Source organism: Dermochelys coriacea, chromosome 4, assembly GCF_009764565.3.
Source record: "Dermochelys coriacea isolate rDerCor1 chromosome 4, rDerCor1.pri.v4, whole genome shotgun sequence".
NCBI lineage: Eukaryota > Metazoa > Chordata > Testudines > Dermochelyidae > Dermochelys > Dermochelys coriacea.
The window spans coordinates 91443439-91457743 of NC_050071.1; the positions used below are offsets into that span (position 1 = coordinate 91443439).

Below are 14305 nucleotides of genomic sequence, written 5' to 3' on the forward strand. Positions count from 1 at the left end.
CAATTTGCAAGTGTTCTTTTTAATAATCTATCATTTTTAATTATATTTATTTTTCTAGCAACACTAGGAGTGATGGCTTTCATTTAAGTTGTTAGAACGGTTTCCATTATGAAAATCTATTTTTAGTTGCTTAGAACTAGAGTTGGTCAGAGAAACTGTGACAGACCCATATTTCACTGAAGTCAAAATGCTTCACAAAATCAGTCCAATTTCACCAGAATTGTTATTTGGGAGAAAAAAAAATGTTGTATGATAACATATAATATAATTTTTTTAAAAAGTCAAAATTTAAATGAAACATTCTAGTCAACTTGAAACGTTTTCTATCCTGGACTTTTTCTTCAGAGAATTTCAAAATTCTGTTTTCCCTCCAGTTTGGAATGAAGGCATATTTCAAAATCTTGAACTTTTTTCATGAACCAGAACTTCCATCCTCTTCATTGCTCTAATTAAGACATTTCCACACCATACACTTTAAAGATGAAATTCACCACCAGTGATCTCTTTCCAAAGGTGATTCTTGAGAGAAACCCTTTTAGTCGTTTTAGAAGTGCACGTGTGTGGGAAAAAAACATGTTTGGGCAGGTGCCTTTGCCACAAATTTTGGCAGGTCAGAAGACAATACTTAAAGTTAGGCACACGCTTAAGTAGCTTCCTGAACTGGGGGGGCTAAAGATCTTAACTCCACCGTGCTGCTTTCCCATTCGCTGTAGGGGAGAATGGAAGGCAAGAGTCAGCTCAGATACTGCAGGGGTGAGTGCTTTAGAAATCACATAAACAGATGCAACTGACAGCAGAATTTTGCCTGATTTTCCATACCTCTCGCCGAGTTGTTTTAAGGTTTGGTTGCCCAGTAACTGGAACCCACTTAACTACATTGATTTTCATTCACACGGTTAGTTACTTGGGTGCAAATCTAACCCACTTATTTGGGGTTAACGGGGTCCCCAGTTCTTAAAAACGTAAGTCATTTTTAACCAAAATACTCAATTCCAAATACACACGACTCTCAACAAAAGAGGCAGAGCTCGCACAGCGGAGCACGTTGTGTGCCACCCTTCGCAAACACAGCTTGGGGGCCTTTTTCATGGGGAAAAATTCCGTTAAAGAGAGGGTCGAAATCTGCGGCGCTGGGGGCTGGGTTTGCCTTGATCCCGCCATGCCTGTGGCCCCCGCCCGTGGAGAACCTACGGGCCCCCTACGGGGCTTTTCTTCTCCGCTCCCCAGTCGCTCAGCAGCGGGCCGAGGCGCGAGGGGCGCCGCGCTCCCGCCCTGCTGTGCGTGGGGTGGGACCCCGCGCCCGGGCTGAGTCACGAGCGGCCCGGGCGGAGCCGTGGGGCTCCTCGGGCCTGGGACCCGCGCGGATGCGGGGGAGGGGGGGCGAGGATGACGCGCTCGCCGGGAGTCAGGATGACGCAGTCCATGTGTCGGGGGGATTTAAAAGTTTGGGAAGGGACCGCGGGCTCCGCAGCTCGGCGACTCCAGAGCGGGAGGGAAGCGAGAGACGCAGCAGCGGGCGGGGCGGGAAGGGCTTCCGCGGCGCAGACTCGGGGCCAGCCGGGCCCCCCTTCGGCAGACGCCATGCTCAGGAGAGGCTCCGGCCACCAGCTGCCCCCTGTTCAGCACCACGCCGCCTCCTCCCGCGGCAGCCAGCCCCGCCTTAGGAACCAGCCGGGGGGCCACAGCCACGTGCCAGGAGCCCCCCTGCTCTTGCTCTTCCTGCTCCTCGCCTCCGGGACGTGCGCCTGCCAAGGTGAGAAGCAGCCCAGCCCCCAGAGCCTGCCCTTCTGGGGTGCCTCTAGCTGCTGCTGGGTCCTGCCGCTTCCTAGCCCCATCCCCGCCCCCCTCTGCTCCCCTTGGCGGTGTGCTGGCTCATAGGGGGTTCCCCGCGCGTCCCTCTCTTTCTCGGGGCGCTTAGGCTGAGAGAGAGAGAGAGAGGACAGGTGGGTGAGGTGATACCTTTCCTTGGACCAGCCTTGGCTGGAGAGAGAGACAAGCTTTCCAGCCCCTCCCGGGCCACAACTGCGCTGCACCCAAGGCTTGGGCTAGTGGAAGCATGAGGGGGCGCCGAATCTCCAACTCTCACTCCAAGGACCTGAGGCCGTTTATTCAGGGATGCAGCTACCTGAAAAGGTGCAAGGTGTCTAGTAGTGCGGGAGTGGGAGTCTCCGAATCTGGTGTAGCCACCAAGTGTATGTGCTTCATCTGTGTTTGTTGCTCTCGGGAGAGGTGCTGGGGCGGAAGGGACACTGGGGACGGACCCTGGCGCTGAACTTAGCAGAGGAATAAGACGTTTGCGGTAATCATCCGATTCTGAACATGCGATGGAGGGTGCAATGGCACCGTCCTGCAGTGATGCTGAATACAGAAAACCTTCTCTTGAATTTAAGAGCAACGAAATTGGGAGTCCAGGCAGCTACCTTAAGCACATACAGAGGTACCCCCCCCCCCAGACATGCACACCCTTATGGGGAAGTCCCTAGGAAATATTTTGGTTGGGATAAAAGCAATCGGATCCTAAAAAATTCTAAACTGTGATGGAAGTTAATAGAGAATGATGTCCTTTCTCTAGATTAATTGAATCGTGCCTCAAAATTCGATATACTGTACTTCACTTTTAAATTCTATAGGATGGTTTAAAACAACTCTAGACAGGTGAACAGATTGTTACATACTATGGGACATCACAGACATTTCATTTGCCTTTGAAAATCATGTGGCAATCACAGAGAAGAGCTCTGTAACTGCACAAAGTCCTGTAAATATTGCTAGCCACGGTTTTGTTTGAGTCTCTATCATTACTTTCAGAACAGTACTCCAAACCATATTGCGTACCAAGATACATCCCGCAGTACCTCAGCGCATCAGGGCAGGTTATAGATACCACTGTGGCAACCTCACAGAATTTCTTATTCATAATTGCTTATACATTTTTATTCATGTGAAGCAAGAATAGTGTAATAAACCTGGATATATCATATTGAAAAGTTTCAAAAACAAGTACTGCACATGATTATTAGTTAATTTTCACACACCCAAGTCTGCAATTTTATATATTTTGATTGCAAAGGCATGAAGTTCAAATTTAGAAAGAACGATGGAAAAGTTAATTTATTAAAGCTAATATTATTTTAAACAAAAACTTGGCATAAATGCAAATGACAAGGCATGAAATATTTATTTCTTTATTGCTACTCTGAGTAAAAAGGGGCTCAGTATTCTCAAACAATTTATTTTACAGGAAAAAAATAATCAACTATTCCGCAGCCTCATTTCATTTGAAAGGCATAAGACATTTAAATCTGAAAATTATGCATTTATAAAGGTGTTGTAATATAATATAATTTGTATTTTACAGTATTATTATATTCTGCATATCTCCAGATGCTTTACAAAGTAGTTAGTTATGTATTCATTGAAGAGGAATGTCACACAATAAGTCATCACACAATGAGTATTTTTACTTTGCTTGTGCTGCTTATCTGAAGGTTGCTTTTCATTTGTGAGTCTATGATATTTAAATGCACCAGGAAGGAGGGAGGTTTAAATATTGTATCATACTAAGTACTCTGGTGTGGCCCTTTTTCTGAAAAAGTAAATTCTTTTTGAAACTGCATAGCTACACAGATATTGGGCATACCTCTGAATTTTTTGAGTGTTCAAACTTCTTTTGAAGTTTTTGTTGCTACTATTTCCTTTCAAAGGATTCACTTGAAATAAAGTGATATTTACTTGCCCTCTAAAGGATTATGGGACCCGTCTTGGTGTGTGCCCAATGATTTCAGCTCATGGGAGTTGCATGCATTCAGCACCTCGCAGGATCAGGCCCATAATGATTACAGAGTGAGGTAACCAATAACCTTTGCTTAAAGAAGACTGTGTGCAGATTTAAAACTATAGTACCTACTTTTAATTTAAGAGAACATACTTGTGAAAATAAATATATTCATACTGATTGTTACACATCATCAGATATTGGATTAATGAATAAAGATCAGATTCAGCTCCTATTAAAATCAAAGGAAACCACCACTGATTTTAGTGGCAGTTGGATCATGTTCTAAATCTAAAAAGGATACAGTCTTATGTTCTTTGTGCAGCCAAAATTCCCCTTGACCTTAAATGAATATAAGTCATATTACCAAAATATATAATGCAGTGGCCATTAGGGCCATTAGACATTGATTAGACATAAACTTGTTAAGATGGTGTAGAGAGATGTTTAAATTTCTGTGAATCCTGTGTGTGAAATGAAATTCTACAGTACTCTTAAATAGTCTTGTACAGCATGTGGAGTCATTTTAAATATACCAATATAAAAATAAGCAAGGCTTTAAGTACCTTTTCTTGTCAATATTGTTAGTGTTTCATCTTTTTTGTCTCCATATTACTCTACTGTAAGAAGGCAAGTGTTATACATGTGATAATTATACAAAGACATTCTCAACAAACATCATGAGTCAAATTGTAGAATATCTTTTGTGCACCCCAAATCAAATTCCTTTAATTATTCGATACAATACAATTTTGTCACTACAGTAGTTATTTTCACAAGACACTCAAGAAGGCAACATTTCATTTTCTCTTAACTAAAGGTTCTATAACATTTTAATTCTGGAGTCTGAGTAAATTTAAACCATAAAGTTAATCAATTTCTATTCATATTGATAGACTTGATTTGATATTACTAAACTAGTGAAATAGCTGAAAGAGTTAATCTTTTTTACACTGTAAAGTCAGTATATGTCAACTTGAAGAACTTAACACACTGAAATGTGAATCCTTTTACTTAATATATTGAGATTTTGAATAACATATTTAAAATATATTTATTATTATTTTGGAAATGACGGGCCCACCCTGGAAAGTACCGAGTACCCTAAAAACCCAATGATTTCAGATTGGAGTGGAATAGAGTTAGATTTTTTGGGTGTTTCTGTACTCCTCACTGGAGAGGCTTAGAACCTTATATGTTTGGACTTTATATTAGTAAGCAACAAATTATTTACTTAAAAAACCAAACAAACCACCACAGACTTAATTCCTGAATCGAGGATTGGTAACTGTAGGGGCCAATGTTGTAATCCTGCCATCCTTGTTCATGTGAACAGTCCAAGGATTTGTCTACACAGCAATTAGACACCTATGGCTGGCCCATTCCAGCTAACTTGGGCTCATGGGGCTCGGGCAAAGGGGCTGGTTATCTGCAGTGTTCAGGTTCAGGCTAACCAGGATTACTAGATCCAGGGTCGGGATAATTGTAGACAAGAATCAAATGAAAGTCTCAAGAGACTGGTAAATACACTACATACCGAGCAGAGGAAAAGTATTTAGAGCTGGCTGCTTTTAACTACTTATTTTACATTTATGGATGTAAAATCTGACTTGTGGTATTATGGAGGTATCACTGACCCCTCCCATTGCTAAGGCTGTGTTGTATTTTCAGTTAAAGCAAGATTTAAATCCTTAGGTGTTTTTTTGTAAAAACTAATCATCCCCAGGCTTACAGTATCTGCTCAGCAGATCCTAATTACATTTACTATACAATTATTATATTAAATTAGTTATTCTGAACCTTTACAAATCTCTCCTTTTTAAAATTTAGCATAGTTCTAAGCTTTATAATAACAAGATGCTTATAACACTCGGATTTCATACTTCTTATTCATCATTTGTCATTAGATCTCCCAAATAGACTTATTTTAAAAATCAGTCCTCTAAAAACCGAAAGTGTTAACTATATTGTTTGACATTACTCTGCAGTAATGGAGCTGAGCTAGAGATGTAGCTAATGGAGAAAGCATTTCTTACAGGATAAGGACTTTCTCACAGTTCAGCCTGTTAAATAATTTACTGTTTCACTGGCTGAGCATATCTTCTCGATCTCCTGTACTTTAGAGAGTCTGCAGGATGATGTTGCTCTTCTGCCAACTTCCTAATGGCTGCAGAAGATATTCCGCCATCCTGCCATCTGTGCACCACTAGGTTCTCTCCTGGACTTCCTGCACGCTTTGAGAAACCCTCTTGCAAGCTGCTCCCTCATCCAGTGCTCTCTAATCCCAAACACTCCCACCCCTTCAGTATCCTCCACTGTACCTATATACCTACATATTTATGGTTGTAAACTAAGGCCCCAGTTTGGGAAAGCATTTAAGCATGTGCTTAACTCAGTATTTCAAATCCCAAGCTTTTAAAAATTGTGTATCAGGACTCCCAAAATCAGTAGATTAGTTTAAAAAAATGTGATTTTAAAAAAAAACAGAATTGGGGTTTTCTGGTTTTTAAGTCTTTAGTGTGCACGTGGGTCATTTTTTCAAGCTTTTCTCAGCAAGTATGAGGGCTAGAAATTTAATTTTAGCTTTCGTTTAACAAAAAAATGAATGTCCTACCTAATTACATGCCTCCAGAAGCTGTGCCTTTATGAAAAACTCCAAATATCAGGAGACCCACAATAAAATTATGGGAGCTGGCAATGCTGTTACTTTAAACTCATGGTTAAAATTATTATTATTATTATTATTGTTGTTGTTATTGTTTATTATTTGTTTGTATTACCATAGCGCCCAGGATCTCAGTCATGGACCAGGAGCCCATGTTCTAGGCACTGTACAAACAGAGAACAAAAAGGCTGTTTCTGCGCAAAAGGGTTTACAATCTTAGTATAGGATAAGAGACAACAGATGGATGCAGACTAATAGGGGAATACAAGGAAACAATGAGACCATATTGCTCAACATGACAGGCAGTTGTCTCAGCACATCAGTGGCCTGTTAAGTTTTTGTAGGCATCATGGCAAAGGAGAGTTTTAAAAAGGGTTATGAAGGAGAATAATAGTTGTGTGATATTTATGTGGAGCACCTTCCAAGCACGAGGGGCAGCATCAGAGAAAGTTCAAAGGTACTTGTTTGAAAATGTAACAAGTGGTTGATGGGCCAATTTCAGTTGGAAATGACAGCTCAGTAATGAATGAGAGATGATAGGTAGAGTGGGGATAGTGCCTTTAAAGTGAAGATGAGTAGCTTATGTTTGATGTGATAAAGAAGGAATGCAAAGAAAGGGTTGAGATGGTCAAAGTGACACAGGCTAGGAAAATGATCTTTGCAGCAGCTTTCTCAACAAATATGAGCAGGGCAAGACTGACAACGCCAGATAGAAGTAATTGAAACTAGAGACTGAAAACCTAGATGAGAGTTTTAGCTGTGTGGATGGTTAGGAAAGAGATGTTATGCAGAAAGTTTGCAAAACTTAGACATAACCTGGATATGAGGACTTAGAAAGAAGTCCAAATCAAACATGACGCTTGGGTTATGGATCAGAATGACATGCAGGATGCTGGTGTTGTCCACAGTGATCAAGAAAAGAGGTAGCAGGTGGGGCTTGGGGGAAGACTAAGGGTTATGTTTTATCCATGTCGGAGCTTGACCTGACAACTTGACATCCATGAGGAGATGTCAGAGAGACAGTCAAGATTTTGGTTTGGATAGCATAAGTGCTGGAACTAGGGGGGCAGCCGCAACCCTTGGTTTGAACTGGTTTCCATCATATACATGGATAACAGTTTGGTTCAGTGGCTCTCAGCACCCCCACTATACAAATTGTTCCAGTGCCTCTGCTGGACAGAAGAAGACAGGTCTGGAGTACAGAAGTAGATATGTAAGTCATCAGCATAGGGATGGAAGTTGAATTTGTGTTTGCAGATGAGATTACCTAGAGATAAGGTGTAGAAGAAGAAGAAAAGGGGGCAAGAACTGTGTCCTGTGGAACTCTCACAGAAAGTTTGAGGGAAGATGAGGAGGCTCCTCTGTAGGACATGCTGAAGGAGTGATTAGAGAGGTAACAAGAGAACTTGCAGAAGGCAGAATCAGAGTAGCCAACGGGGGAAAAGATTTCAAGAAGAGAAATATTGAAAGCTGAGAGGTCACGGAGGATGAGGATGGAGTATCGATTCTGAGCTTTGGCTACGAAAAGGTCATTAGTGACTTTTGGAAGAGCGGTTTCAGGGTCTAGGATGGAACTGAAGGAGAGGAACTCCAGAAAGCAGTTGTATACAGTGCCATCAATGAGCTTAGACGTGAAAGGATGATGGGGTGGTAGTTGAAGAGGCAAATGGGGTCAAGGGTGAGGTTTTTTTAGGAAGGGGGAGATTAAAGCATATATTTTTGTGGGGAGCAAGCCAGAGGAGAGTGAGAAATTAAGCAGAAGAGTAAGGGAGGATATGAGAGAGGGCACAAGGGAGATCAGGAAATGGGATAGGATGGAAGCACTGGGACAAACAGATGGGTTACTGAAAGAGGGCAGATGGGAAACTTCTGCTCCTGTGACATGGGAGAAGAAGACAAGTTGTAAGAGTGGAAGGGGAAGTCATGTGTTATTTTGTCAAATTACTCTTGAGAGAAATCAGTGAGATCTTGTGCAGAGAGAAAAGTGGAGTCAGGAAAAGGGGAGGGTTTGAGGAGTGAGTCAAAGATGGCAAAAAGGTAGCTGAGATTGGGTGTGAGATTGACTTAAGTTGGAGAAGTAAAGTTTAGCAAGGAAAATGGCAGAACAGAAAGAAGAGAGACTGAATATGTAGTGGACGAAGTTAGCCTGGTCATTGGATTGCCTCATAAGTGGCCTTTATGAGGCAATTCAATAGGAATGCCTTCCTGAATCAGGGTTTAAGTGCTTAATTTTTCGACATGTTGTTTCTATACATGGATATTTCATCCCTATATGGCAAAATTGTATACAATTTATATCAATGAAGTCCATCTAGGTTACAAGATGAACACTGGATGAGGCAGTGGAGGGGGCAGTGATGGTGGCTGTAGGGCAGACAGTGCCTGTCTAGATCTTAAAGCAGGGGATAGAGTCGGAGGAAGGTCAGCTTAGCTATGTCACTCAAGGGAGTGAAAAAATGCACACCCTGAGAGATGTAATTAAGTCAAGCTGAGCCCTGGTTGTAGAAACTGCTAGATTAATGGAAGAATTCTTCTGTCAACATAGCTACTGCCTCTCGAGGGGATGGATTTACTATAGCAATTGGAAAAAATCCTTCTGTTGCCCTGGTAAGTGTCTATGCTATAGTGGCATAACTGCAGCTGTGTCACTGTAGCGCTTATAGTGTAGATATATCGTAAAGTCTTGGGAAAAGAGCTGGCCAGGGGGAGGGAGAAGGAAACTGCAGAGCTGGTGAAACAATATTACTTTCTCTGTTCAAAAGTTTATACTGCTGGCAGAGAAAACTCTAACCAATACTCAAGCTTTCCTGTCTGGTGCGCAAAGCTTTTCATGCTACCAGGCTCCTGTTGCTTAATGTTAAAAGCTTTGAGAACTATACAGAAGCAGCTGGAGCGTCAGTGAAAGTTTTCTCTTGCTCATCGGCAAAGATTATTATCTGCTCCCCAGCTTTACTTTCCAAATAGGTCCTTTCTCCAGTCCCAGCTATCACCCAAGTTTGGATACATTAATTAAAAACATAAAAGAAAACTAGGGAATTTTAACACAAAAATATTCATTAATTTGTAGTTAAGGTTGCTACAGTGTATTTCCTGCCACTAACATAAACACTGAGCGGCAAGGAAGGTGTAAATAGGGCTGGCAGGACATGGCTTCCTATCCTGCCAAAATGTTTGAGATTTCAAAAATTTTCCTGTTCCATATTGGGATGAAACTGAGACCCTTTTGAAGTTTTTATGAAAACGGCATGTGTGAGAGACGAATAACCAATAGCTGAGTGATTTAGAGCACTCACCTGGGATGTGGGGGTACGCATATTCAGATCTCTGTGCTGCTTGATTTGGAGGGGAGTGCGTCAGTCATGCTGAATTAATATTTAACTAGTTGTACAAAATGGAACAGCTTCAACAGGAGAAACTGAGAGAGACCCACCCCAGACTAGCCAGGTAGTTGAGACACTTGCCTGGGAAGCCAAGGTTCAATTAAGTTCTGTCTGATTTGGTGCAGGGAATTGAACTTACCCAGGTCAGTGCCGCAACCACTAGGCTGTTGCTCATTCTCCTCTCCTCTTGCAGTTAAGATCAAAAATTTCATCCTGGACCTGAGAAACCTTCCCAACAAAAGTTTCAGCTGAACTGACCCTTTCCTGCGTGATGTTTTTCTTTTGACAAATTTCCATTTTCCAATGAAAAACCATTTTGATGGAAATTTCCAACCAGCTCTAGTCATAAGGCAACATTCACACCCAACTCAAAACTAAACTCCAGGCATTTGCCCATCACCATCATAATACTCCCTCATCCCAACACACTAATATGGTCTTTGAGAAACTCCTTTTCAATTCAACAATATTACCCTCAATGCATACACCAACAAACTGTAAATTGTAAGGCAAAACACAAACTTGGCTCCAGCTTTCCAGTGTCACATAAATTAATAATTAACAGACATTTATTATCTTACAACAATCTTAGCATTTCCACATAGCATAGACCCAAAAGAGAGAGAATACAAAGCTGATACACGACATTTTTTATCTTGTCAAAAATGCCACCTTCAAAAAGTAAAAAAATCAAATGCTATCTGTACCACTCAACAAAATACACATAAAATATTTCACGTGTAAAATATTACATATGTTTAGTCTAATATACAATAAATTAACAAGTCAGAGCTATAGTTAGTACATTCATCAAAGAATGAAAATAGTGAGAGTGAGATAAGCTCTTGGAGAGCTATGGGACTCGATAGATTTGGAGGAACTGGAATGGTTTTTTTAGACTGGGATTTTAGTTGTCTGGGACTGCGAGACAATGTTTCCAGCCTGCTTACAGCTGAACACAGAGTTACATCAGCATGAATGTTGACGGAAATAGAGTAACTTCCACAACTTTTACATATGGAGGGTCAAAATCTGCTGTTAGTTAAGTATAAGTATAGTATAAGTATAGTATAAGCAGTGTAAATAATGTGAAATCTGACCTAGAATAGCTAAAATGTATTGGGCCACCTTCCACCTTTGTGTAACTCCATTTTCTTCAAGGAAGTTATTCTGAAGCTGTATTGTGAATGGCAAAATAAACTCTCTGCTCCAATGAAGAAAGCAACTTCATCAGACTACTTGGCATACTATATAAAACTATATATATATATATGAGATACTATATATATATATATATATATATGAGAAAAATCATTACAAATAGAATAATTATAGTCTTTGTTCTATGATATCCACTCTTTCTGTTTCCAGGTGTACCAGTGCCATCTCAAGAACTACAGGCAGAACAAGATTTGCAGCTGTGGAATGAAGTAAGTAGCAATATCTTCAAGTGTTGGATCAACCATGTGTTTTAATAATCTGCTACAGTTTGACAGTTGTGGATGATTCTTGCTAATTTATTGTATAAGGGGCGGGTATAAAAGATCAGAACACCACTGATGCGTTATCATAGAGCCCATCCTCATACGGGGCCATATACTCCATATGATCCCTGCTACATGGCTGGAGTTTGAGAGCTGCGGTCGTTTCCTCACATCCTCAATCATAGAGACTTATTTTTTGGCATTCCACATCCTTTGCACAGGCTTCCCCCCAAAGAAGGAAACACTGAAGTACAAGAACTAATCAAGTCATCTCTGATCATAAGCAAAGTAGATTCAGATTGGAGTGCATTGAAAAGGTTCTTCCTACTGCTCACACATGTACCCATCTTACGCTGAAAATATTTCTGACATACTGGTGGAGTCCTTTCCCCGTCTCTTTATACCTCTCCTATATAGATTGTACCCTTCTATATTGATTTTGGGGATGGGAGGCAACCACTTTTTTCAGATTGCTGAATACTAAATATTTTGTCTTAACCCAAATGATCATTAGGCTGGGAGTTGGGAAGTTGTTAGAGCAAGGAGGAAATTGTGTTGGCTCGAGCAGAGCTAGACTTGGCAGTGGAAGGCAAGCTTTCATTTAACTAAAAGAAAAGGAGTACTTGTGGCACCTTAGAGACTAACAAATTTATTTGAGCATAAGCTCACGAAAGTTTATGCTCAAATAAATTTGTTAGTCTCTAAGGTGCCACAAGTACTCCTTTTCTTTTTGCGAATACAGACTAACACAGCTGCTACTCTGAAACCTTTCATTTAACTGGCAATGATTAGGCATATTTATGGGCCACAGAGAAAATATGTATAATAATGTAGAATACATACAATGTAGTGATTGTTACAGCAAAAGCTATTACTTCAGAGGTACAGTATACAGTACTAAAACACTGAATCACATCCTAACATTTTGGTTCACTTGATATTGGATTATGTACTGCTTCAATTATATATTTTAACATTTTGGGTGCTGACTGATGTTATAGCATCTTGTATTCTCAGTTCTGAGTTTTTTGATTTATGTACAAGTATTTTGATTACAATATTACATGTGTGTTAGGTGGCCTGAGAGCATTGTTCTCTGCCTTATGATATGGCCAAAGCATTGACATATAACACTTAGAAGGGCTTTATCTCAGGTTGTGCATACACTCACATCTGTCACATCCTTATGCAGTTAGAAATCAGGAGACTGATCATAGGAAGAGGATGCATTTTATATTATATATAAAATATATATATATATATATATGCATATTTTATAAAATCCTTATATATGCGCAGTAAACTTACTATTAAAAGTTCAAGACATTTCTTCTAAAAGGATGTGCACACAGTACTAATAAAACAACAGCAGCCATATACTTTCTTGCAAGCTTAAACCTAAAAAGTAATGCACAATTTTTCTTAGAAAGTTAACAAATCTGGGCTCTGGCGGACCAAGGGCGTAGGGATAGAGAAAGTTCCTAAGTCAAAGACCCCTCCCAGGGAATGCCTTGCTGCTAGCCTCTGCTCCCTTTTAAACTTAGGAGTATTAGTGCAAACACCCGCACCAATTACACCCATTGTGATATTGATCATATGAATTGATGGACAATCTTTCAGGAAAATGGGCCCCAAACCACTTAGGTGTTTAGATGAAAAATCAGAAACTTAGAAGACATTGTTTTATACATACCTGCAATTAGACATGTTATAACAAAAGGCTTGCTTCTGCTCTCATTGAAGACAAAGGCAAAATTCCCATTGATCTCAGTGGATGCAGGATCAGTCCATAATACAATTAAATTTGTATAAAATGATATAACAATCAATTACAAAAACTTTGTGTTTTACAGCAAAATTAATGTGGGATTGGATTATATATGGCAAGACTGCAAACTAATAAAAGAGATACAGCCATCTCCTGAAAAAAGAAAAGGAGTACCGGTGGCACCTTAGAGACTAACAAATTTATTAGAGCATAAGCTTTCGTGAGCTACAGCTCACTTCATCGGATGCATCCGATGAAGTGAACGGTAGCTCACGAAAGCTTATGCTCTAATAAATTTGTTAGTCTCTAAGGTGCCACCGGTACTCCTTTTCTTTTTGCGAATACAGACTAACACGGCTGCTACTCTGAAGCCATCTCCTGGTAGTAGGATCCTCCAAATCACGGTAGTTGTCTAGATTATGAGAATGAGCAATTCCATTTGGTTCCTTTTAATTCTTACTAACAGATCACTTGAGAGATAGCATCCCCAGAATAACAGAATACTTGTCAGGTCTTACTCTTAGGCTATGTCTTAACCAGGACCAGCTCCAAGCACCAGCTTTCCAAGCAGGTGCTTGGGGCGGCAATTAGAATGGGGCGGCAGTCCGTGTCCCGCGGCGGCAATTCGGCAGCGACTGCTTGTGGTGGCAAAATTGCTAGAGCCGTTCCTGGTCTTAACTGCAGTAATGGGGTGTGAGTGAAGCTCATAGAGATGTATTCAAACCAGCTTTAATCTAGATCGCTTTAGTACCAAGCAGCGAAGCTGGGGCAGCACATACCTCAGTATGGTCTATATACGCCCACCCTGAATCCTAGGTAATTACTTGCATGGTTAGCCTATGCTGAAGCATGTGCTGCTGAAGTTTTGCTACTCCAGAACCCAAGATAGCTAGTTTAAAGTTAGCTTAGTATGTCTACATGAGCCAGAATCTCACACCATAGTTGCTGGGGAATTTAATGCACTTGTACTGTCTGTCTCTTTCTCTCTCTCTCACACACACACCTATATATTCTACATTACTACAGTATCTAAGTACTTCACAATTTTTAATCATCATAACACCCCTCTGATGTAGAAAAGAGGAGAAAGGTATTGAGGAGATAAATCTGTAAAAATAAAAATTATGGGTGTTTTTTTAATGTGAGTTCTTGATTTTTAGCAGTCTCTGAGTCTAGAGATTCTTCTCAACTCAACCATTTAAAAGTAGATTTTGGCTGACAGATTCTCAGTGT

The 14305-nt window shown here is 40.6% G+C and overlaps 1 protein-coding gene across 1 annotated transcript in view; it reads left to right on the forward strand.

The window, feature by feature from the left end:
- Window positions 1–1250: 1250 nt before the first annotated feature.
- The window catches only part of PDCL2 (phosducin like 2), a 96182-nt gene continuing 83127 nt past the window's right edge, over window positions 1251–14305 (forward strand). Inside the window, exons 1-2 of the mRNA XM_043513792.1 lie at window positions 1251–1753; window positions 11192–11250. Of these exons, the coding sequence (XP_043369727.1) occupies window positions 1387–1753; window positions 11192–11250 (426 nt within the window). The 5' untranslated portion in view covers window positions 1251–1386. The remainder of the gene's footprint in view (window positions 1754–11191; window positions 11251–14305) is intronic.